Source organism: Sorex araneus, chromosome 1 (assembly GCF_027595985.1).
Source record: "Sorex araneus isolate mSorAra2 chromosome 1, mSorAra2.pri, whole genome shotgun sequence".
NCBI classification, from domain to species: domain Eukaryota; kingdom Metazoa; phylum Chordata; class Mammalia; order Eulipotyphla; family Soricidae; genus Sorex; species Sorex araneus.
In genome coordinates, this window is record NC_073302.1 from 243,943,975 (window position 1) to 243,969,354 (window position 25,380).

The 25,380-nt window shown below is 36.0% G+C and overlaps 2 protein-coding genes across 3 annotated transcripts in view; one reads left to right on the plus strand and one right to left on the minus strand.

Moving 5' to 3' along the window:
- RB1 (RB transcriptional corepressor 1) overlaps positions 1–25,380 on the minus strand; it is a 122,301-nt gene that overhangs the window by 11,594 nt on the left and 85,327 nt on the right. For both annotated transcript variants that reach the window (XM_055133305.1, XM_055133310.1), the window contains exons 18-19: positions 6,674–6,792; positions 2,353–2,498 (exon numbers count right to left, since the gene is read on the minus strand). In XM_055133305.1, coding sequence (XP_054989280.1) covers positions 2,353–2,498; positions 6,674–6,792 — 265 coding nt within the window. The remainder of the gene's footprint in view (positions 1–2,352; positions 2,499–6,673; positions 6,793–25,380) is intronic.
- On the plus strand, positions 22,818–24,896 carry LPAR6 (lysophosphatidic acid receptor 6). The gene has a single exon (XM_012931832.2). The coding sequence runs from the start codon at positions 23,473–23,475 to the stop codon at positions 24,502–24,504; it is 1,032 nt and encodes a 343-aa protein (XP_012787286.1). The 5' UTR covers positions 22,818–23,472; the 3' UTR covers positions 24,505–24,896.

A 25,380-nucleotide genomic window follows, 5' to 3' on the forward strand; every position in this document is an offset into this window, starting at 1 on the left:
TTAGTCATTTTATCATTCATTCTGAACCACAAGCAAGCTTTCCCAAATTACTGTAACCATAATTCTGTAAAATAGCATTTTAACAGTAATGTCACCTCTATCATTTTTATGAATAAGTGATTCCTAATTTTAGCACAGAACTAGACTCACAGAAAGCCTAATAGTACTTTTGTTACGGGGTAAGGCGGGGGAATAAACTCAGGCCTTCACATGTGTAAGGCAAGCATTCTACTGATGAGCTACATCCTAGAAATTACTGAATTAATTATGCTACATGAAACTGAGGTAAAAGTAGAAGAGAAAAATGACAGTTTATTTTGATGACAGATAGTTTATTTTATGACTAGATAAAGCAAATAAAGGTCGTGTCAGTTCTGGAAGTAATCATTTGTCCAAAATTGGAATTTCTTACAGTATTAAAGAGGAATTACTACTTTTAAAAAATAGAATTTCCAATGTGTATTAATTTTTTCAGTCCTAAAATCAAAAGTAGAATTTTCTCTATAAATACTGACAAAGTATGTTGAAAAATGGTAGACTAGCAGATTACCTAAAATGTAGCATGACTATGATGTAAAATTTGATAGGAAATCATACAACTGAACTTTATTCCACACACTTTTAATATGCAGACCCTTGGTTTAAATGTATTTTGCAAAGACTTGCATAAGGTACTCAGAATTTTAATTTTACCTTATTCATTGATATGGAGCCATACCAGGCAGTGCCCAGGGCTGAGAGGCTGAGAGTCACTCATTGTGGTATCCTGGTGATGTCATTGTGTGTGTGGGGGGGAAGGGGAAGGTGAGCCACATGGAAACAAGGATTTAATACAGAATTTTGCATATTCAAGGTATGTGCTTTATTGATTCATATTCCCTACAAGTCCCTAACAAGACTTTATTTTTTAAAAAAATGTATCCCGATTGTAACTATCTCATGGTGATTCAATAAAAATGTATCCCGCTGTGCTCAAATGTTAGCAGGCATCAGATTTGCCTAAACAAAGATTTCTGGACCTAATCCTAGAATTTCTGGTTAAAATACTTCTAATGTAAAGATCAAGAAAAATTCTCTCTGTAACTTTTCAGGTGAAGTTGATTCTGCTGGTTAGCAACCACACTTTGGAATCACTGCTCTAACTTCATTGCTGTCTTAGGATACATATATAAAGTACCATATATTTCAATTGGAAAAAAATTTAAAAGAAGTTACCACAAGAGACAGAGGGATAATACAGTGGATAAGGTGCTTGTCTTGCCCGTGGTTAACCTGGGTCTGATCCCTGGCACCCTTTTGGTCTGCAAAGACTGTCAGGAGTGAACCCTAAGTGCAGAGCCAGGAGTAAATCCTGAGCACAGCTGGGTGTGGCTCACAGTCCCCACCAAAATAATCCCAGAAATGTCATAGAGGAATATGGTTTTTCATTTGTCCTCAAATAGCTCCAACAAGTAGACCTTTGCATGTATACTAATCTGATCCTACAACACATGCTAATACTATATATTATATATTGATACTATATATTATATACTATGTACTAATACTATATATCAGTATGTACTACAGGATCAGATAACTATATAAGATATAGAATGCTATATATCCTTGTTAGCAGTAAATACACCTCCACTAGATCACAGCATACCATAAAATCTCAAACATTACTTTTTTTTTATGTCAGGAGAAATGTCAGAAGCAAATACTTCTGAACATTAATTTGAAAACATAATAATAGTGGTAGCAGCAAGGATACCAAAGTTTTTCTGAATTTTTTTTTACGTATTAGACCCCACTGTAAATATTTTGTTTGATTTTTTTATTGGGGGGCCCTTATCCAGAGGTGCTCAGGAATAATTAAGGTTCTTGGGGACCATATGGGTTGCCAGGGACTGAACTGGGGTTGGCTACATGCAAAGCAAATGCCTTAACCCCTGTACTATATCTCCAGTCCACATTGCTGCCTTTTCTTTTTAGGGGCATGGGGTGATGGGAGAGGTGTACCACATCCAATAATATTTGGATGCTATTCCTGTCTCTGTGCTCCGGTGGGGGATACCATACATGGTACCAAGTATTCAAACCAAGGTTAAGGCCACTACAGATGTATGGAAATCACTTCCTATATTCTCTCCAGCTCTGGAAGCATTTTGTGCATTATTTATTTAGCTACCTCCAAAACACTACATGGTAAAGAACTATAAATATAATCTGCATTTTATAGATGAAGCCAAATCACAGAACTATTACGTGACTTTCGCAGGGTCATACTGATTGTGCAGAAGAGTCATAATTTGAACCCAGTCAGTCTTGTTTGAGAGTCCATGCTCCTGTAAGTAATCATCTACTAACCTTTTTTATAAAAGAGTGAAAGGGAGGTAGGTTTCAAAGGTTTCTGTGTCTGGAGTGCTGAAGTTGCTTGAGCCTCTGCATTTGCAGTAGAATTTAAACGTGTAGTTGACCCTTTTTTCTTTGGAGATTTTATAGGAGAAAGATACCTGGATGTATTCAAAGAAAAAATGCTTCATTAAGTTTACTAAGAATCTCTGTCACTGTTTCTGTCTCTCTCACACACAAAGCTGAATGCATACATCTTGACTTAATAGTGTTACTTTGTACTGAAGTCCTTTAGCAGGCTATTAAATGGAAAAATTCTCTTAACATGAAAAATAAATTTGTTGTTTGTAAAAAACTAAAGCACACCGAGGGGCGTGTGCACTCGCAGGCTCTCTGGGAAGCTGTCTCTCACCACCCGCGTTCGGTGCTCTGGAACTGCTGTGTATGGGCTGGATCGGGACGGCTGTTGGCCAAGGACAGGCAAAGGAAGAACGAGGACCAAGCTGGTTGCTGATTAGTTACTGTTTATTCAATCTTCCATCTTTCTCATCTCCTGCACTCCCAGCTCTGTCCTCTCTCTGGATCTACTGCAGCCTCCATTCTCTTGTTTCTCTCCTCCCTTTTTCTCTCTCCCCCTTCCCCCTACGCTACACACAGCCAGGTAGCAAAATCATCTTAAGAAAGCCCTTCCTGAGGGCCTTCAGGTTCATAGGGAACACAACCTTAGTCCAAATACTCATTAACATCTTAATACTAGTTATTTTTGTATGGACATAGTAAGAGATACACTGAGGCTTGCAAGGCAGCTCTCCTGGCAACATCTTGCCACAGACTCAGACTACAGCACTCAGGCCAGATTAATCATTCCTAACCCTAGCAGGGTCCAAATCTAGTTATCACTACTTGGATCATGACAGCATTTGTCCATGACCAAGCTCTTAACTTATAGTTAAGCATTAGGCACTTTGGCCAGGCACACAACTCACCGCTTGCCCTGGGTCCGTCCTGTCCCTCGTCGGGACCCTGCTTTTGGGGGTGCTAGGAAGTAAGGGCAGCTGAGGCTTAGGTTGAGAGAACAGATGCCCAGGAAGAAAATATCATGTAGAGTCAAATGACACCCAGGTTACAAAAGCATAGTATTTGCTAAGTCTTCCTGTGTCCATACAAAAAAGACATTGCTCTGAATAAACTATGCAAAGGACTCAAGGAGAAGAGAAAAACAATATTTACAAGTCAACAGAACATTAAGAAAGAAGCTACAAATAAACATAGAAGAATGGGAGCTCTGTGACGGGAGTAACCCAATAAACCTAAACTACCTGAGGCTATGTTATCCTACAGTTGTTAACTTTCTAATTCAACTTCAAAAATAGTTATTCCTCAATTGAGCATTATTAAGAAATGATTTTGTATTTATATACATTCAATTTCAGTAATGATAATGAGTGAAATTAAGATATAATATGACTATAGTTTATAGAGGAGCTTTTTGACATCATATTAGCACTGGCATATTTTTCCCTGATTCTCTTCTTACATTGTTTTATTAATATGGTTCATACATGTAAGACTTAAGTTATACATGCAGGCACATAAACCCCTAAATTATTTAATACAGAGTTCTATTACTTAACACTTCAGAAATTATCCAGGTTTATTTATACTTAAAGATATTATCTGATAGGTCCTACTATTCTGTGGCACCTACTTGATCATCCAGGTCTACTTTTTTTTGTTTATTTTTTTAATTGAATCACAGTGAGATACAGTTACAGAGTTGTTTATGAGTGGGTTTCAGTCATTTAATGTTCCAACAGAGGTCCCTTCACCAGTGAACATTTCCTACCACCAATGTCTCCAAGATTTCCTTCTGCCCTGCTCCCCGCCTCTATGGCAGGCACTTTTATTAGCTCCCTCTCCCCCCCCTTCTGTCTCTGTCTCTCTCTCTTTTCAATCTCTATTCTCTCCTTTCTTTATCCTCTTCTCCTCTCTTCTTTCTCCTCCTCTCCTCTTTGCTTTCTTTTCTCTCTTTTCTCCTCTCTGCTCTTTCTCCTCTCTGACTTCTCTTGCTGCTCTTTCTCCACTTCTCTATCTTCTCTCTCCTCTCCCACTCTCTCCTCTTTCTTCTCTCTCTTTCTCTTCTTTCTCTACTCTCTTCTCTCTCTCTCATTTTCCTATCGGGAATTATGGTTTGCAATACAGATACTGAAAGGTTACGAGTAGGGCGTTTGCCTTGCACGTGGCCAACCCGGGTTCAATTCCCAGCATCCCATATGGTCCCCTGAGTACCGCCAGGGGTAATTCCTGAGTGCAGAGCCGGGAGTGACCCCTGTGCATCGACAGATGTGACCCAAAAAGCAAAAAATAAATAAATAAAACCAGATACTGAAAGGTTATCAGGTACATCCCTTTACCTACTTTTAGCACTTAGTTCCTGTCCAAAGTGACTATTTCCAACTATTATTGTCATCTTTGTCCCTTCTCTAACTGCCCTTTGCCCTGCCCCCCACACACATTGTGGCAAGCTTTCCATAAGTCTTCCTGGCTTGTCTTTCCTGGCCTTGGATATTTGTCTCATCAGGTTTACTTTTTAAAGTTTTAGGAGCTAAAATCATTCTTATCAGGATGGAGGGTCTGCTTCTTACCATAGTGCTTCCAATACATGTACTATGTTAACAAATGTATCAGGAAAAGGGAATCACTATAAAAAATTATTTTGTAATGCCAGGTTAATAATCTATCAACCTTGAATTTTCCTTCAATTCACTAGCAATACTGCAGTAACAAAACTGATTTACTTAGGTAAAAGTCTTCCTTGAGTTTTAAGTACAAACACTCATTTCCTTAAAGGAATCACTACCTGAATGTCAAGACTGAAATGCCAAAGAGGACTTAATTTCTTTCTCATTTTTCTTATCTCAATAAAAGACTCCATATTACATCTACTTCTAAGTAAAAAAAAAATACAGCTTGTTTTTAATTTCTCCCAATTCTTTAAGTCAAAGACAAATCTAAGTCATATCAAACCTATTAAAAAATAATCTCAGATTTTTTTCTAAGCCAAAAATATAGGTTATTTGTAATTTCTTCCGATTCTTCAAGCCGAAGACAAATCATATTAAATCTATCTTTAAAATAATCTCAGATTTTTCATTTCCATTTCCATGGACATATCTTAGACTAAGTCATCAATATCTCTCCATTCAGTCATAGAAAAAACTTCCAAACTGCTTTCATATGCTCTTCTGTGCCCTGTCAAACCTTCCCTATTCGAACCTCACCTGAATGTCCATGAGTAGCCAGAGAATGGTTCTTTTTAAAAATACAAAATCTAGCAAGCTATATACCCTTGCTTAAAACTTTAATGCTTTTCAACAGCCCTCCTTAAATCCAATTTTTTTGCAGCCTAATTAAATTTACAAGGGTTAGTCTGTGTTAATCTCTCCAACCTCCTCTTAAACCTCTCTCTCTCTCCTCTCTTCCTGCTCACTTTTCCCTAGTCTAAGATTTCCTTTTGTTCCTCATACCAGCTAAATTTAATGAGCCCCAGAAGCACTACTCTTTGCTGTTTACTCCACCTAAAAGGGGCATCACATAGATTTTTGCCTGGATAGTAACCAATCATCCTTGAGGTCTGAGGTGAAATATAACATCATCAGAAAAAGCTCCCTAAATATTCTATCACCTTTAATTTCTTTCTTTTACCTATTTCCTTTACAGAACATCCTATGCTCTAAAATCAGTTCATGCACTACTTTACTTGCTCACTATTTACTTCCACGCCCCAGCATGTAAGCTGTATGAGGGGATGAAACCTAGTTATCTTACCTGCCTTTGTTCTCAGTACCTAAGATACTTTCACTACTTCATAGACAAATGCTTATTAAGTTCAAGAAAGAAACTGATATGATATTTCATCCAGTAAACAATGATAAACATGAAGGAAGAGTCTTCATGCATTCTAAGCTTCATCCCAAATACCTGATATAGAAATGCCCCCACTTTTCTGGGTTTTTTTACGGTTTTTTATGATTCATGTCACTCAGGATCTTAGAACACTTTTCTGTTTCTTCCCCACCTTTCCAGTTTCAATGTTGAAATTCTATATCATCTTTCAAGTCTATCTAAATGACAATCTCTGTCTTAAAATTACACTCATTACAGCAGCACTCCATACCAATTTATGACCTTTATCTGGGTCATCTTAAAGTTCTGCTTATCAAAAACAAGTTTAATGTTTCACTCAAATTTCATTCTCAAACAGCTTCTATATAGTGGCTTACTAATGCTCAAAAATATTTTCAGATTAAATGTAGAATATAACATGTCTGCTTACATATCTGCTGCAGTGTGATTATTCTGTAAAGGAAGGCTGAGATTACAAGCAGATTCAAGGTGGTCAGCTGGTCCTTCCCGGTCTTTTGCTTGTTTAATAAGATCAAATAAAGGTGAATCCTATATGAAACAAGATGACATAAAAGTTAATATGAACTTACATGTACATTTCAAAATCTTATTTTATTTAGCAGCACTATAAATTTAGTCACACTCATTATTAGCAATTAGTCAGAATGAGATCCTTTTCTCCATTTTGAAAATACGATTTATCAATTTTTATGTAATACACACAAACAGGATAAAAAATATGCAACTGTAAATTCTTACATTTTAAAAGAAATTAAGTTAGAAAAGACATGGACAATGCCCAAAGAAAGCAGAAAAATCCAAAAGATATCAGAAAATAGTAATGAAACTTATTATTATTCAATAGTAGATTGAATTGTAACTCATTACTCATTGAAAAGAAACGCATTACTATTCAATACTATTCATTACTATTCAAAAGCAGAAAAATCCAAAAGATATGAGAAAATAGTAATGAAACTCATTACTATTCAGTAGTAATGAAACTATGTACTAAGGTAGAGTACATAGTTTAATGAATAATTGGTTACTTGAAATTACTAACAAAATTAAACAAAACAGTCATATTGACTGAGAAAAAAGATTATACAACATTAGAAATAATAAATAGGACTAGCATCACAAATATTAGAAAGACAGATTACTATGAATAATTTTATATCGATACATGGAAACCAGACCAAATGGAAAACTGCTATAAAATAAAAATAAAAATAAAAATAAATAAATTAGCAAAAGTCTCCCTTGCTCTATTTTTATTTTTTTTGTGTGTGTGGGCGGTGTTGATCCATACCCAGTAGTGCTCAGGACTTACTCTTGGCTCTGTGCTCAGAAATTACAATAAGTTTTTAAAAAAAGGAAAAATAAATAGATTATTCACTGTCCTACACAGAAAGTCATGGTAAGCATGAGCAATGTCTATACATTCCTAAATACTAATTTTTCTTATTCATACTGATTTCAATTTAAATCACTTCAACAGTAATGAAAAATAATTTAAAATGCTGAGGTGAAGTAACAAACCGAAGATCTCTGACACCTTGACATTGGTCAAAGTATGGTAAAGTTGTTAATCACAAGCTTTAACACTAACATAACTATGTTACCTATACAACAAAAAATTTAGAAGAAAATAACAAGTTATAATAATAAAACTAGCAGGGCTAAACAAAGGCACAAAGATGTTAATAATAGTAATAAAAAGCCAAAAAGCCATAGGCTTACATTACATGTGATCTCAAATTGTTTCCAAAGCTTACTACTTAACAGGGGCTGGAGAGATCATGGAGGGGTTGTTATATGCCTTGCATAATCCTATGCAGGTTCAATACCCAGAACCAAATAAGGTCCCACAAGCAACAACAGGAATGAGCCCTGAGCACAGAGGTAGGAGTAAGCCCATAGCACTATCAGGAGTACCTGCACCCTACCCCCCTCAAACCGTCCGTGTATCACCGATAAGGATCTGTGTTTTTCTTCTTGTCTGTAATCTTTGGTTTTGTTAACAGAATAACATTGGCCTCAGTTTTTTTTTTAATAAATTTATTTATTTTTAATTAATGAATCACCATGAGGGTACAGTTACGGATTTATACACATCTGTGCTTATGCTTCCCCCATACAAAGTTCGGGAACCCATCCCTTCACCAGTGCCCATACTCCACCACCAGTAAACCCAGCATCCCTCCCATCCTCCCCAGTCCCATCTCCCCCCACCCCACCCTGTCACTGTGGCAGGGCATTCCCTTCTGTTCTCTCCCTCTAATTAGCTGTTGTGGTTTGCAATAAAGGTGTTGAGTGGCCACTGTGCTCAGTCTCTAGCCCTCATTCAGCCCGCAACTCCCTTCTCCCACATGGCCTTCGACTATATTATAGTTGGTGATCCCTTCTCTGAGTTGATTGGCCTCAGTTTTTTTGAGGAGCTTGAGAAAGATATTTCTGAATATTTTTAGAGCCTACTAGTAAAACCACCTCAACTTGGACTTTGTTTACGGTAAGATTATTGGGCTCTTCGGGTTTTAAATTTCCTCATGATTCATTTCAGAGGCTTTGTGATTTTAAACTATCAATATTGTCTAAGTTCTCAACATTAGTGGCATAAGCTTCATATTAGTCTCTTATATACATATGTATATATTTCTGTAGTATCTGCTGTCATTTTTCTCCTTTTTCTTTGTGAGCCTAGGTATATAGGAATTTGTTGATTATGTCTTCTGTCAAAGAACCAGCTTTTGGTTTCTTTTGTATTACCTTTTAAATTTCTATTCCATTTATTTCCACTCTAATTTGTATTATCTCCTCACTTCCACTGACTTTGGGTTTCCCTTGCTTTTTTTGCTGTTCCCTAAGATGTATGACAAAAAAGAAAAATGATTTCTTCTTCTTTTCCCTAATCTCTGTTGCTGTTTTCTGTGCAGTGTTCAGCGCTTGAAAATAGGCTTGGTTGTGGTACTCTCACACTAAACCACAGTGTTTCCTGGGGCCACACTCTTCAGTTGTGCTCCTGCACATTCTGCTTGCAGTGCTTACCAAGAATCACTGCAGGTGCTCATACATGTGCTTGCCTGGGGCTGTCCCCGGATTGCAGTGCTGGTGGAGTTTTTCACTTGGTATTGTTCCTTTCAGTGTGCCCCCACCTGGCTGAGGAGTAGCTAGAAGCCACTTATAGTGCTAAGGTTCTTGAACAGCAGAGCTGCCAGGATAGCACTTGATGCATGTGGAGGTGCTAGGTGTCAAACTCTTGACCTAAGGCTAATGAGAAGGTTTAGCATTGAGCTATCTCCTGGGCCCCTAATGTCTACTATCTGACCAAGTTGGTCCAAGTGACCATTTTAAAAGCTAAATGACTTATCCCAGCATTTTCCCAAAACCTTTCAAATGATTCCTTCTATATTCAAAATAAAAATAGAAAGTTTCTGCCATGGTTTATATATAGTCATATATAATTTGATCTCTTATAAGTTTTTAACATTCATAACCATCATATTCTTTCCCATGACCAGTTGACCTGAAAGCATATTAACTTACTGTTAGCCACAAAATTTTGTGTGTCTTTATCCTTGATGCATATACTTTCTTTCTTGTTCACTCATTATGTAAGTGTGTGTGTGCATGTGCACACATGTGCATAACGGTAGTAGTAGTAGTGAGAAAACCTAAGTTGTAAGGAGCTTCCAAATTAGGCAGGAATGAGAGTCTAATTATATATGCAGTCTCTTGCCCCCATGCCTGGCTGTCTTCACCAGGACCCTTCAAAAGGTGTAGGCTGAGTTTCCCTCCCCACCCGGAACAGAGCCCTGGCAACCTAAAACCTCTGAAGATCTCCAGAACCCAGCCACAGCCATGCTCAAGGCCCCTCTCCATGTTTGGACGAGCCTCACACATGAAGGAACTGGCAGAGAACCCAGGTGTGTGGGACCTGGGCTGAGATCTCCAAGCCTGCTTGGATTGGGACTGGGCCTCTTTCGCCCAGATCCCCCATTTTCCAATAGTTAAGAGGTCACACCCAGAAACTGTCCCTGGTGCCATGTAATCCCATCAATGGCCAACATCCAGAGAATATAAAACCAAAGCGGCCACTCAACATCTTATAGCCTAGTTCTCCCTCTCGGAGAACCTGGCAAGCTACCAAGAGTTTCCTGCCTGCACGGGAGAGCCTGGAAAGCTGCCGGTGGCATATTCATATGCCAAAACCAGTAACAATGATGGGTCTCATTCCCCTCACCCTGAAAGAGCCTCTAATGTGGCACCATTGGGAAGGACGGTGAAGAGAGGCTGCTAAAAGCTCAGGGCTAGGACGAATAGAGACGTTACTGAGACCACTCGAGAAAATCGATTATCAACGGGATGATGATGATGATGAACTACATATGCTATTCTGAGGCAGAAATATTATGGTAGGTTCAACCTATTCACAGTACCAGAATTTTATGTCAGATTAACTGAACATGGTTTTTTTTAAAAGCAAATTTAAAAACTTAAAACAAATTATATCTGAAGAATTTCATGGGCTTTAATTTTTGTTGCTTCTACTTCTGAATTAATTTAACTTGGGTTCCAGAATTTCAAATTTCTAATTTTGAAATTAACCCAGGTCTCAATCCATAGGAGTAGTATACTGGCTTGGCTCAAATTCCTAAAAAGCAGCAAGCTTTCTGTATTATTGTTATGCACATATTATCACTTCTATGCTTTTATTTGGAAATATCTTGTCCACTCGTGTCTAGGAACCTTAGAATCAAGGTTGCCCAATTATGGGTACAATAGAGACTTCACATCTGAAGATAAGGCAAGAGGGGCTGGAGACATAGGACAGTAGTTGATAGTACGCTTGCCTTCCAAGCAGCTGACCAGAGTTTGATACCCAGCATCCCATGTAGTCCATGAGACCCACCATGAGTGATCTCATAGTGCAGAGTCAGGAGTTAAGTCCTGAATGCTGCTGGGAAAGGCTCCAAAAAAGCCAAAATTAATTAATTAAAAAGAAACAAAGATTAGCATTAAGATTCTTCTTTTGGCACATGTAGTGTTTTAACACATCTGTATAACTAAAGAAATTGTTTTTGTCTTTTTTTTTTTTTTTAATTTTTGCCTCTGAAACAGAGCTAAAGGTCCTGGATGCCACATTTGGTAGAGCATAAAGGGCCATGTGATGTAGAAATGCATTTTACATTTGTACATCATAAGATTTCTAAGAAAGCAAACTATGAGGCCATCCTAGGGTCCATCCTATACAAAGAAGGAAAAAAGCCTTTATCATCTTCATCTTTCCTCCTCTTTAACAAACCATAGTTAAAGTCGCATTACAAATTTTCACTGCTATTTCTAAGGACTCCAAGAAAAATAATTAGTATTTTTCTGTAACATCTGATTTCAGTTTTCAATTATATTTCTGACATAGTTTTGCAATTTAACTGAAGGACTGCATATACTAGAGTCCCTATAAAGCTTGTTTTGTCTACATGCCATCTTTTCCGATATGACCAAAAAGAGAAAACATCAACATTTTAGAAAAGCTTCTCGGCACATTCCATTCTTTTTTTTCTCCTACGCATCTTCCAACAACTTACCTACTCCATCACTCACTAAAGACTAATTTCTTATTATATTTTTTTCCTAGTCCTAATACAGATTTCTGAAACCTAACTCAAGTATCTGTTTAATTGTTTTGCAGTGCTGGAGATGAAACCCAAGCCCTTACACATGCAAGTCAAGTGCTCTACCACTGAACTACATACATTCCCAGTCCCTCAAAATGCCTCCTCAAACACACTGTGTAACATATTTGTTACACAAAAAAAGACAGTTCTTTTCTTTTTGGTTTCAAAAGGCAGCTTTTAACAAATTCTAAATTCTATTTTCTAATATACTAATAATGCAGGATATTAAGGTCAGATAAAAATCTATATATAAAGTATCACTATCACTACCATTGATAGTGATACTTTCATCCCGTTGATCCTCGATTTGCTCGAGCAGGCCCATACAATAATATAACATGTTTAATATCTATGTACATATATCCCTATTGTGAAGCTTTGATTGCCTGAGGAATAGCACAATCACTGGTAGAACATCTTCCATTTGTTCTCATTTTCCCAGCATTAGGACTGAAGTAAGGTAAGAAGACACATTATTATGGTAATTTCATTAACTTTTATTTATGAGAACCAATTTTTAACTTTCTATTAAATCCAGCAAAAAATATGATACTGAGCAAGGAGGATGCCTCACTATGAAGAACAACAACTGTGACCTTAATTTCTATCATGACTAATCTTGATAATTATGATTATTCAAAGTCCTTACCACATACTTCATAATCCAATTTATTTTCTTCATTAACCACAATTTTATCTTTAAACTTAATCATAGTTCTAGTTAATGTTTATTAACCATATACAGTATGGATGGTTTTATGCTAAATATTTTAAATACACTCTTATCTAATTCTCATCTTTAAAATATAAGGTCATATTATTCATATTTTATAGATAAAGAATGTGACCTTGATTTTTTTAAATTTCCCTGTGTTTCTGGGTGATTAATAGTGAAGTAAGGATTCAAACTCATCTACCTATTTCTAAAAATTGGCTACCTACTCTAATATACACCATGTTCATTATGCTCCTTTTTCATTCTTTTTGCTCACTGTCATAACTTTAACCATGCTTCCATTCTGCTCTCTTCCCTTGTAATTAGTCCCAATCTCCAACAATTTTACCTTTTATTAATTCATTCATCCATCCATTATACTCTGTGACTGAAGACACTAAAAAATAACATTAATAATGAAGAGTACCTCATCTACACAATGGAATACTATGCAGTGTTAGGAGAGGTGAAGTCATGAAATTTGCTCATAAATGGACAGACATGGAGAGTATCATGCTAAGTGAAATAAGTCAGAAAGAGAAGGACAGACATAGAAGGACTGCCCTCATTTGTGGAGTACAAAATAACATCACAAGAGGCTGACACCCAAGTACAGTAGATACCAGGGCCAGGAGGATTGCTCCATAGCTGGAAGACTGCTTCATGAGTGGAGGGGAGAAGGTAGATGGAATAGAGAAGGGATCACTAAGAAAATGATGGCTGGAGGAATCAGTCGGGATGGGAGATGCATGCCGAAAGTACATAATGGACCAAACATGATGACCTCTCAGTGTCTGTGTTGCAAGCCATAATGCCCCAAAGTAGAAAGAGAGTATGGGGAATATTGCCTGCCATAGAGGCAGGGGAAGGGTGGGAAAGGGGGGTTATACCTGGGATATTGGTGGTGGGGGATGTGCACTGGTGGAGGGATGGGTGTTTGATCACTGAGTGATTGTAACCCAAACATGAAAGCTTGTAACTATCTCACGGTGATTCAATAAAATTAAAAAAAAAATAATGACGAGTACCGATAAAATAGTACTGTTGTGAGAATAAAATAATCCACATAAACGATTCTGTATAGTACTTGGCATATAAACATTCAAAAGTTTTGTCCTTTAAAAGTTTATAAATAAAGTATACTGAATGCCAGACATTATATATTTTTATATAACATAAATTCTCATAATCTTAAGGCACTATTTTTTAAATATAATTTTATAAGTAAAAAAACTGCCCACAGTCACAGTCACTGAATATTTACACTTCTGCACAGACCCCACCTATTTTGTATTAGGGTTAGACCATCTAATTAACAGTATATGGCAAAAGAAATGCCATGCTTATGACATTAGTTTATAGATAACCTGATGGACTCTGCAACCTAGGTACTCTGTAGGATCTCAGATTCTAGGAATAAATCACTGGCATGTAGTAGTGAGTTGCCCAATGAGAGGGATATGTGGCAAGCACAGGGAGTCTCTGGCCAACAGTCTTTGAAGAAGTGAGGCCTGTCGATAACCAAGTATGTAAACTTGGAAGTAGATTCTTCAATTCTAGCCACACCTTAACCTCACCATAGCCTTGTATGACAACTTGAGGCTCTCCCCTGATAGAGCTGTAGCCCAAACCCAAATCATACATTTAAACCACCTTTAGATAATAAACATAACTTGCTTTAATATCTTATGCATACAGCAAAAAAACCCCTGAAATTGGTATTTTTAGTTTTAATATGTAATATTTAGCCTTTGAAAATTTTCTAGTTTTATTTGCAGCATTATTTCCACCCAGAACTCAGAAAACAATTTTCTTGTGAACTCAGGCAAGCTGTCTCATGTGTCATTATTTATCTACTTAAAAATTGTCCACATACTTGCTCTTTAGACAACACAGTTTTCATTTGATCTTGCCTGACTGTTATCAAGAGTAGTGCAAATCACATTCAATAAATAATGTGACAGAAAAAGGTAGATGCTTTATGAGATATTTCATAATTAACATATATTCCTAAAGAAAGCATAAACTTTTCCAGAAAGCAAAGGACTTACAGGTTAGGTATTCCTAATGATTCCTGTAAGCAGAAGTTCTCCAGAGCTAATAGAAAAATTAACAATAGGGAAGTAGAAGACAGGAATTGCTATTGTTTTCTGGGTATTTTAAGGAATATTACTGGACCTACATGACAGGAAATGTTTTTGTACAGTGTTACAAAACACTGTAAGACCATTTTGTGCAGCAAACTTGGAGAGGCTTTGACATTTCTTCAGTTCTTCTTAAAGATTTCACTACTTCTTCAATATTGATAATTCCAGAATTCTCTTTCATCTATATATATAATCCATTATTGTGGCTTTAATTATTTCCTTCTTTAAATCTATTATTCTAAAACTATTCTTTCAAGTTTAGGGCCACTGTTTCCAACTAGATACCTCAGATATTCAAATGGGTATATATCAAACATCTCAAATATGAACATGTTTAAATGATGTGAACCCATTATCCTTACAATCAGCTATGATTCCATTAATTCCATTCACTTTTGGTTAAACTGATATCAGTTGCCAAATAATCCAGACTACAACTCTTAGAGGGCTGGAGTGATAGCACAGCGGTTGGGCGTTCACCTTTCACGCAAACTGTTACTGCTTTTGGCATATCCAATATGCACAGGTAGCTTGCCAGGCTCTGCCGCGCGGGCTCGATACTGTCGGTAGCTTACTGGGCTCTCTGAGGGGGCGGAGGAATCGAAGGCAGTAGGGTTAGAGAAGGGACCACCATGACAAAGGCAGTTAGAAATGATCACTCTGGGAGAACTGCACTCTGAAAACGGGTAAAGGAACAAACATTATAACCTCTCAGCACCTGTATTGCAAGCCATAATGCCCTGAAAGGCAGGGTATGTGTGGGAGAGGGAGGGGAGAGAGAGGGAGAGGGAGAGGAAGAATGTGTAAGCATCATAGCCAGGCTTGTGTGCAACCTCTGTTCATTATAATAATAATAATTATGAAGGGAAGAGGGGAGTGGAAATAAAATTTAATTATTTAAAAAATATTTATTTCAAGGAAAAACCAATTTCAAAACAAACTCTTGGAGTGCTATCATATGTAATGATATATGCTTAAGTATCATATGCTTAAAAAGTAATAAAACTGAGTAAAAAAATAAATAAATAAAATCATGACTCTACACATCAACAGAACTGAGTAACAGTAATATGCCAGAATATGAGAGTAAGGCCCAAAGCTGGTCCTTTGAAGGACTGATATAGTGGCACGAATCTGAAGGTATATCCAAAATTAGGACACCTTCTAAATGGAGGAAAGGCAAATGTAATGTAAGTAACTTGAAGATCCTATATGTTCATTCACACTTATCTGAAATAGATAATTAATGGAAGTTAGTTTAAACAGGTTGTCAGGTGTCACTTCTGCCAAGAAAAGTGAAGAAGAAAATCCAGTCCTTTGAAGATATGGAATTCTAGTGGAAGCACTGAAGAGTAAAAGGAAAGTCAAATAACTACAGGGTGAGAGAAGATTGGCATGTAAGGCAAACTTATTGAACAGTCTCCATTTGATGAAAGACCAGTACTTTTCTAGAACTACTAGTAGGCAAAACCAAAAAAAATCCTATTTTCAGATTAGGAGGTGTCATGCAAAGTAAAAGTTGTATGGAAATGTAAAATTATATCACATTGAAAACACAAAAAATTCCAATGTCATAAAAATCCTGAGGACATAAGTCTAGAGAGAAATTATGAAAGATGAGTCTAGGGAATATAGATTTGGGGGATCTATTTATAAACTGTTGATCAGTAAAGGTTATCACTGTCACTGTCATTGCTGTCACTGTCATCCCGTTGCTCATCGATTTGCTCGATCAGGCACCAGTAACGTCTCCATTGTGAGACTTGTTACTATTTTTGGCATATTGAATATAAAGGTTAATTCCTTGAAATACCGACAAGATTCATTCTTTCACTTTTTTCAAATATATGTTTAAAAGTTGCCATACCAGCAAGAATTCCCTAACAACAACAAAAAAAACTTTCCTCCATTTTACACTTTTTCTTTAAATAACTTACTCCCATAAATCCAACCAAATAAATGATTATCCAGCACCTCTCTCTCTCAAACTAAAGATAAATTTGGGAACTTTATTTTATTCACCATTGCATTTTAGCACTTAGGACATTTGGCACAGTTGGCATTCAGTAAATATTTGCTATTAAATAAATAAATACCCAGAAATAAAGGTAACACAGGTAGGAAAAAAAAGTTAGTGTGTTTATCCTATTTCCTAATGTATATGAAAAAGACAACAGTCCAGTAACCTTTCTTTTTCTTTTGGTCAAACTTAAACAGTCTTGTTAAATTGAAAACAACAGCAAAGGGCTGGGCTTTATCAGTGGGCCTTTTGTAGAGTCAATCCTTCCAGTCTTTTGTTTCTAACCTTTTGGAGACAGCATTGGTAACATCTGTTGTTGATAGGAAACACTCAAATGTTTCAAGAATGTTAAATCAGTTAATGATCATATTAAGAAACTAGTAAAATAAGTGACCCTGGAAATTTCAATTTGGTAATAAATTACTAAGAGCTAGAATCTTAGTAATTAATTTTTCCTAATATCCTGAGTATCAGTAAATATCTTTTTTAAAGACCATCCTCTTTCTTTGAACTCTAGTTGAGTCTGCAGCAAAACATATACATAAATGTTTAAAGTCTAATGTGTTTGGTCTGTTTTTTAAGTGTAAGCAATAGTATTCCTAGAACTTATCTTAAATATCTATCACCCACAAAAAATTAAAGAGAAATAAAGAAAGCTAATCAAATACTTTGTTGGAGATCTAATACTGAGAACCACTTTAAAGTTAAGTGGGGGAAAAGACACACTTGTTCAGAACCCTTACTTTTTATTAGGTCACTAATTTTTTTTTCTAAGAAATTTCTGTAAAAATATCAATCATTTAGCTATACCAGTGCAATATGAAACTGACGATTTCTTCCTACTTTGTGCTCCTTGCAACAAAAATTTAAGTCAAATATATATTTTTCTTTAAAACTGCAGGCTAGAAAGGGGGAGGGAGAGAGAGAGAGAGTGAGAAATAGAGAGAGAGAAAGTAGGGAGAAGTGCTTGCCATAGAGGCAGGCAGGGGTTGGGGGGTGATGGGAGGAAACCTGAGGACTCTGGTGCTGGGAAATGTACACTGGATGAGTGATGGGTGAGTATGACTGAAATCTAATCATGAACAAGGGTCTATCTAACAGTGATTCAATTAAAAAAAGTTAAAGAAAAAACCTGCAGGCTTTAAATATGTAGAAAACCTTTAGAACTCACTGCAATTTTAAGTGCACTCAATTTCTGAAAGAATCTATATAGTTTATTTTAATATTAAATTAAATCTGGCTAGGACTTATTTTGATATAAATGTTAAGTTAAAGTTTACTTTTATTTTAAACTGTCACCCTAGTTACCCGGTAATGTGCACTGAATTTTCCATACGTTTCCCCACTTGTTTTTAAAAAATTCACTTAAATAAAAAAGTACAAATTAAATAATAACTCTTTAAACTTTATTTTAGGAAATATTTAAGAAATTTGAAAATAATCTGGTTTAGTGAGGATGTGAAGAAACAAGTGATGGTGACAAGAATACAAATGAGAAAGGAAGATAATTATTAATAAAACTTATAAAGGAACAGTATTAAAAAAATAAAATGCTCTCTTTACTCCTTCTAGAAAATCTATTAGGTTTTTCCTGAAATGGCACTAAATTTATAGATTTGCCCAGGAAAACTACATGTCACAAAATTATGTATTCTTTCACACCCTTGATTATTTTGCATTTATGCAGTCCTTTCATTTTATTATATTTATTCTGAATACATTTTATACCACTTGCTATCATTCTAAATTGAACCATTTTCCCCGTTGACTACTGATAAAATAGAAATTTCTTATTTGATGCCAGTGCCACCCAGTTTGTGACTCGCAAAAGCTAAGCAAGAAATCAATTTTAAATGATACATGTACATACTTCACTTGAATTTAAAAATATATATAAAATATGTATTTGTATCAAAAATTCACTTAATGCAAGGTAGAGCCAATGTTTATTTTTTTCTCATTTACAATGCCAAATAATACTTGACAGAGCATTTAAGAAAATATGTTGATAGAATTATTTTTATACAAAGCACTACAATGTTTAATTTCAATTTTTAAGTATTACTTAAATTGACAAGAAAATTTATAAGGAAGTTCCAATTGATTATTAATGATGAGAGAAACATAAGAGAGCTAAAAAATAAAATAAAATTCAAATATGATTCTATGCATTTTGCTTCTATGTAAAAGTTGCAGCGTTGGAGCTGGAGAGATAGTACAGGGATTAAGGTGCTTGTCTTGCAATGCAGCCAACCCAGGTTTGATCCTCAACATCCCATATGGTCCTCAGAGTCCCAGTAGGAGATAACCTTAAGACCAGAGCCAGAAGTAAGTCCTAAGCACAGTTGGGTGTGGCCCCAAAGTAAAATTAAAAATAAAACAGGGGGTGGGCCTGGAGCGATGGCACAGTAGGTAGGGCGTTTGCCTTGCACGCGGCCGACCCAGGTTTGATTCCCAGCATCCCATATGGTTCCCTGAGCACCGCCAGGAATAATTCCTGAGTGAGGAGCCAGAATAACCCCTGTGCATCGCCAGGTGTGACCCAAAAAGCAAAAAAATAAAATAAAATAAAAATAAAATAAAATAGGGGCCGGAGAAATAGTATAGTGGGCAGAGCTTTTGCCTTTCATGCAGTGGGCCCAGATTCAATCCCTGGTACCCCATATGATCCCCCAAGCACCTCTAGGAGTGATCCATGAGAGCAAAGCCAGGAATAAGCCCTAGGCACTGTCAGGCACGGCCCCACGACAAAACAAATTAAAATAAATAAAAATTGAGGTATCAGCCACATGACTGAAATTTAATTATAAAAGAAAAGTTAAGTGAACACTAGCAATTTGGGAAATTTTAGTTTTTTAATTTATTTGAGGTGGCAGGGTAATATTCTCATGTGAAATTAATGCATTTCAATTATTGTTTGGAAAAATGTCACATTCAAAGTGAAAGTAGAGATGATGTAACCCCGGTGGCCGCACATGTGCAGCCTCTCCGCTGTTGCACGACCATGGCCCTGGAAGCCAGCTAAACTACTTTGGGCACCAGCAGCTTCTTGCGGAAATATCTCTAGACTGTGAACTGAGCCATCTTATGACGACCACAAAAGGGAACTTCTTGCAGAAATGTCTCTAGACTGTGAACTGAGCCCCGGCGCCATTTATGACGACCACAAAAGGGAGGTACAAGTCTGCAGCAACAGGACTTGAGGGTGATCTTGGGACGGGGGGTGGTACCAGTGCTGCTCTCCACCAAGATGTAACCCCGGCAGCCACACCTGTGCGACCTCTCCGATGCTGCACGACCATGGCCCCAGAGACCAGCTAAACTACTTTGGGCACCAGCAGCTTCTTGCAGAAATGTCTCTAGACTGTAAACTGAGCCACAGCCACCATCTTATGACGACCACAAAAGGGAGGTAAGAGCTTGCAGTGATGCAATTTCTGGCAGTAATTTCCCTGGACTTAGTTACTAAAGTATAGAAATCCAAAACCTCATATCTCTTCATTGTCAGCAATGGAAAACAAATTATCAAATGCTTCCTCTTCAACAGGTCTGACTTGGGGGGGGGGGAACTCCAAACAATAACAGTGAGTTTTTTGTTGAAATATTGAATGCAATCAAAGTAAAGAGAAAAAGTAAAGTGAAATTTATCAGCTACACAGGCAGGGGGTGGGGGCAGGGTGGGGGGATGTATACTGGGGTTTCTGGTGGTGGAATATGTGCACTGGTGAAGGGATGGGTGTTTGAGCATTGTATAACTGAGACTTAAGCCTGAAAGCTTTGTAACTTTCTACATGGTGATTCAATAAAAAAAATTTTTTTAAAAGTGAAAGTAGAAATAGAAAAGGTCAAAGTATAAGATACTTCATAATTATTAATGATAACTAGAGATAACTAATTTGAAAGTAGATTACTAGAGAACTATAAAAAGTCTCCAGTAGTAATACAAGCTACTTAAAAAAATATTTTTAAAAAGTCACTGTTTACTTGGTTTCCATCTATCTTTTAATATAGACAGACCCATAATTTTTTCCATAAAGATATGAAATTAAGAAATTCAGACCTTTACATTTTAAGGGCCAGGATGTGGTACAGTGGTAGAATTTTATTGCCTTTCATAAAATTGCGTGTCTCTCATCATCATATCTGCCCACGTGCCTTATATGTAAAAAAACTTGGGTTTGATCCCGAGTAACACAATAATGAATTTAATGCAGTATACACATTTGTTCATAAAACAAAAATTCAAATATACTGATTATAAATAACACTAAAATTTTTCATATCACTCATCTATGAATTTCATAGTCAAAATAATGAATATAGATTACAATATAAGGGGACTTCAACAAAAACTGAGCCAGTAGCTCAATTAAAATAGTACAAAAATATCCCAATTTTTTTTTCTTTTTGGGTCACACCTGGTGATGCACAGGGGTTACTTCTGGCTCTGCACTCAGGAGTCACCCCTGGCATTGCTCAGGGGATCATACGGGATGCTGGGAATCCAACCCGGGTCGGCTGCGTGCAAGGCAAACACCCTACCCGCTGTGCTATTGCTCCAGCCCCCAGTATCCCAAAATTTTAAATTAAAATGTTTTAACATAAGTCTTAAACAAATTTCTTTTAAATTGGACAAGTACATAAAAAAGTAAAATTGGTCCTGAAGTCCCCCCCATTTCCTTAAATGATATAAAAAGGATGAGTTTTAGTACTAGCTGAACCAAATTTAAAAATAATAACAAAAGAAAGACTGGCCTCTTCTAAATAATAATTTATTTCTTTATTTTTGTTTATTTGGGGGCCACAGCCCACAATGCTTGGGGTTATTCCAGGCTCTGCACTCAGTAATTAGTCTTGGTTATGCTTGAGGGGCCATACGGGACCATATGTGATGCTGGGTACTGAAAGATGGTCAGCCACATGCAAGGCAGGCACCCTACCCGCTGTACTATTTATCCAGCCCCAATGATAATTTAAATAAGGAAAATATGTAGCAGAGTTTTTTGTAGTTGCTTGAGAAAATAATTTATATTGACTATATCCTACACATATGCCTATTTTCCAATTTGTCTAGATTTTAAAAATACCCAGTATATTATATCTGAGTGACCACTAAACCAATAAGTTTAAAATGAAGAAAAAATCTAAACTATATTCTAATATATAGTCTGACTCATACTGAAGAAGGGAAAAGTAAAATTATGCAGCTAAAATTTAGCCACATAATATTGATTCCCCCATATTTTAATCTTGAAAAAAATTTATTTCCTTTTGTGTACAGAAAGTAAGATTAACATAGCATATCAAATAGAAACATTTTTTAACTTACTATTCAGTAAGACAGTAAGTTCATAAACCTAATGTGTTCTATAGTATAAATTCAATTTTAAAGGGAGTGGAAAGGACACAAGAAAAAACGATTATCTGTAGAGAGATCTAGAATTCTAGCCATTCAAAATTGTATCAATTAAATACTGAGGAGCAATTACAGAAAACTGAACCAAGAAGAGTGAATCTACTGGGTCTCTCAGTAAAATTCTATTTATATCTTAAAATTTTAAATTCACTCTTCACTGTTATTAAAATGCATTCCTGAATGCTATTTTATCAATAACAATTTGAATTTTTAAACACATACAATTGCATTTAATTAAAAATTATGTAGCAAACACAAAGGCTATCGTGAGAGATTTTTCATTCCTTACAGAAAGAGAAAGGAAAGAAAAGAAAAAGAAAAAAAAAAGTTGCTGTGAGATGGTCAAAAGTCCAGAAAGCCTTTCCATTAGAGTTAAGGGAAAAAACAAAGAGTGAAGTGGGCAGCTAGCTCAGCTAAACAAGTCAGTGACCATTTGCAAGTCTCCTAGGTATATTCACAGCAGACACATTATCAGATTAAAGGAACTGCAAACAAACTGGGCTGAAACCTTTCTTTGTCCAAGCCCAGCCTCTTCTTCCTGTGACGTCACATTACAAATCTTAGCAAGCCTTTCTTTTCTTTTCAGAGAAAGCCCATCTCACTATACTGCCGCCGAAGGAGGAGAAGGTCTCCATTCAGCAAGCACTAACATGCTTAGGAATTTATTTCTGAATCTTTAAAAGACTTCTGCTTACCACCATCTGGGATCCACTGCAAGAATATCAAAACGGGAAACTACATTAAAAGGAACAAGAAGAAATGAAAGCAAGTTGGTGATACTTGAATCTCTGAAACTCTGCATGGAATAGCAAAAGTTTTATCTTCAACATTCTGCAATGTAAAGAAATCATAACTGAGGAATATTCATCTGACTACTGAAATTCCAGACAAGTCATTTTACTACCATCTCAGAAAGTTTTTCTTCAAATTTAAAATCTAATGGGTTCGAGTCACTGACTGGACTTTTTTTTTTAAAGGATTGCTCTTCAGTTAACTCAGCCCTAAACTCAAGGATCTTTCTGAAAACTAGGAAATGAGAATATTTTCCTACTGAAGAAGTACTTGGAAACTCTACAGCAACAAATTTCATGCTTCTTTTGAAGAATTTGGAGGAAATACTTATAAAACCATCCAAAAACCCAAGGAATTTGCAAATACATTGGAGGTTATAAAGTGGTCACGATCTGAATACTTTCAAAAAACTGCAACTGCCTGAAACGACTTTAACATTGTAAATTGGACGTGCCTTTATAATGGTAAGCAATAACAGCACCAACTGCTTTGATGACTCCTTTAAGTATACTTTGTATGGGTGTATGTTTAGTATGGTGTTTGTGCTAGGGTTAATATCCAACTGTGTTGCCATATACATTTTTGTTTGTACCCTCAAAGTACGAAATGAAACTACAACCTACATGATTAACTTGGCAATGTCAGACCTGCTTTTTGTTTTCACTTTACCCTTCAGGATTTTTTACTTTACAACACGAAACTGGCCATTTGGAGATTTGCTCTGTAAAATTTCAGTGATGCTATTTTATACCAACATGTATGGAAGCATTCTGTTTTTAACTTGTATTAGTGTGGACAGATTTCTGGCAATCGTCTACCCATTTAAGTCAAAGACTCTAAGAACAAAACGAAATGCAAAAATTGTTTGCATTGCTGTGTGGTTAACTGTGGTGGGAGGAAGTGCCCCAGCAGTTTTTTTTCGATCTACCAACCCTCAGGGAAACAATACCTCAAAAGCCTGTTTTGAAAATTTTCCAGAACACACATGGAAAACATATCTCTCAAGGATTGTGATTTTCATCGAAATAGTGGGATTTTTTATTCCTTTGATTTTAAATGTAACTTGTTCTAGTATGGTGCTAAGAACTTTAAGTAAACCTGTTACATTAAGTAGAAGCAAAATAAACAAAACGAAAGTTTTAAGAATGATTTTTGTACACCTGGTGATATTCTGCTTCTGTTTTGTGCCTTACAACATAAACCTTATTTTATATTCTCTTATGAGAACACAGACATTTGTTAATTGTTCAGCAGCCAAAGCAGTACGGACTATGTACCCAATCACTCTCTGCATTGCCGTTTTAAACTGTTGCTTTGACCCTATAGTTTACTACTTCACTTCGGATGCAATTCAGAATTCAATAAAAATGAAAAGCTGGTCTTCTAGGAGAAGTGACTCTAGATTCTCTGAAGTTCAAGGCACAGAGAACTTTATTCAACATAGCCTACAGACTTTAAAAAGTAAGATATTTGACAATGAATCTACGATATAAGCTTCCTAAAATAAAAAAAAGCACTGGGATTCCACTGGGACAGACTTCCACACTTCTTCAACTGTGAAAAGTATTTTCTTGGACAACTATTTTTCCACATGTTAAGCATTAAAATGTATTCTGTTGTTGTATATATCCCATTTTATTTTTGAATAATTTGATTTGTATCTTCCTCTTCATTAAAAAAGAACCTCTAAAAAATTGTTCACAGTCTAAAAGTGACTGATTTAAATCATGTGGTGACTATCTGTACTTTACTGAACTTAATTTTAGACTAAATGACTTACAAATATTTTAAGTTTGTAATAACTAATATTTTATTCGCTATATATCAGATTTCAAATTTAATTCCAGTTGAAATTACTAGCCACATTTTAAAAACTATAACAACACAATTGAGGAAGGAGAGCAATTTGAAACAATTGATATCATTTTGAAATATCTTTGGGAAAAAATAAGTTAAAAATGTAAGCTACTGTAGAGTAATGACAATGAGGATCCTGAGGAGTTACAGATAACATGAAAGATTTGTCTCTGTAGGAAATTAAAGAAAATGCTACCTGATTTTATGTGTTACTCTTACAAGTCCTAAAAACAACTTCAAACAAAACTGAATTTTGAATCAAATTTGAATTTCTCTGGGTTTGGGCTGCAATGATCTCAAATCTTAAGTTGTGAGATAAGAAAATTTATTTCCAGTAAGATAACACTGAAGAGTTTTCATCAGGGAGTCAGTTTTCTTTAGCTAAACCTAAAGCAAAATAAGTACTTAAAAAAAAAAAAAACTAATGAAATTAAAATTAAGCATGGCCTTGCACTTAACAGTCTAAGAAAAGTAAACATCTCTTTTGTTAATTTACCCTAAGTATTTAACAT

Excerpts from the sequence above, each read along its gene's own strand:
- LPAR6 (XM_012931832.2), top strand. The coding sequence starts at position 23,473 with ATGGTAAGCAATAACAGCACCAACTGCTTTGATGACTCCTTTAAGTAT.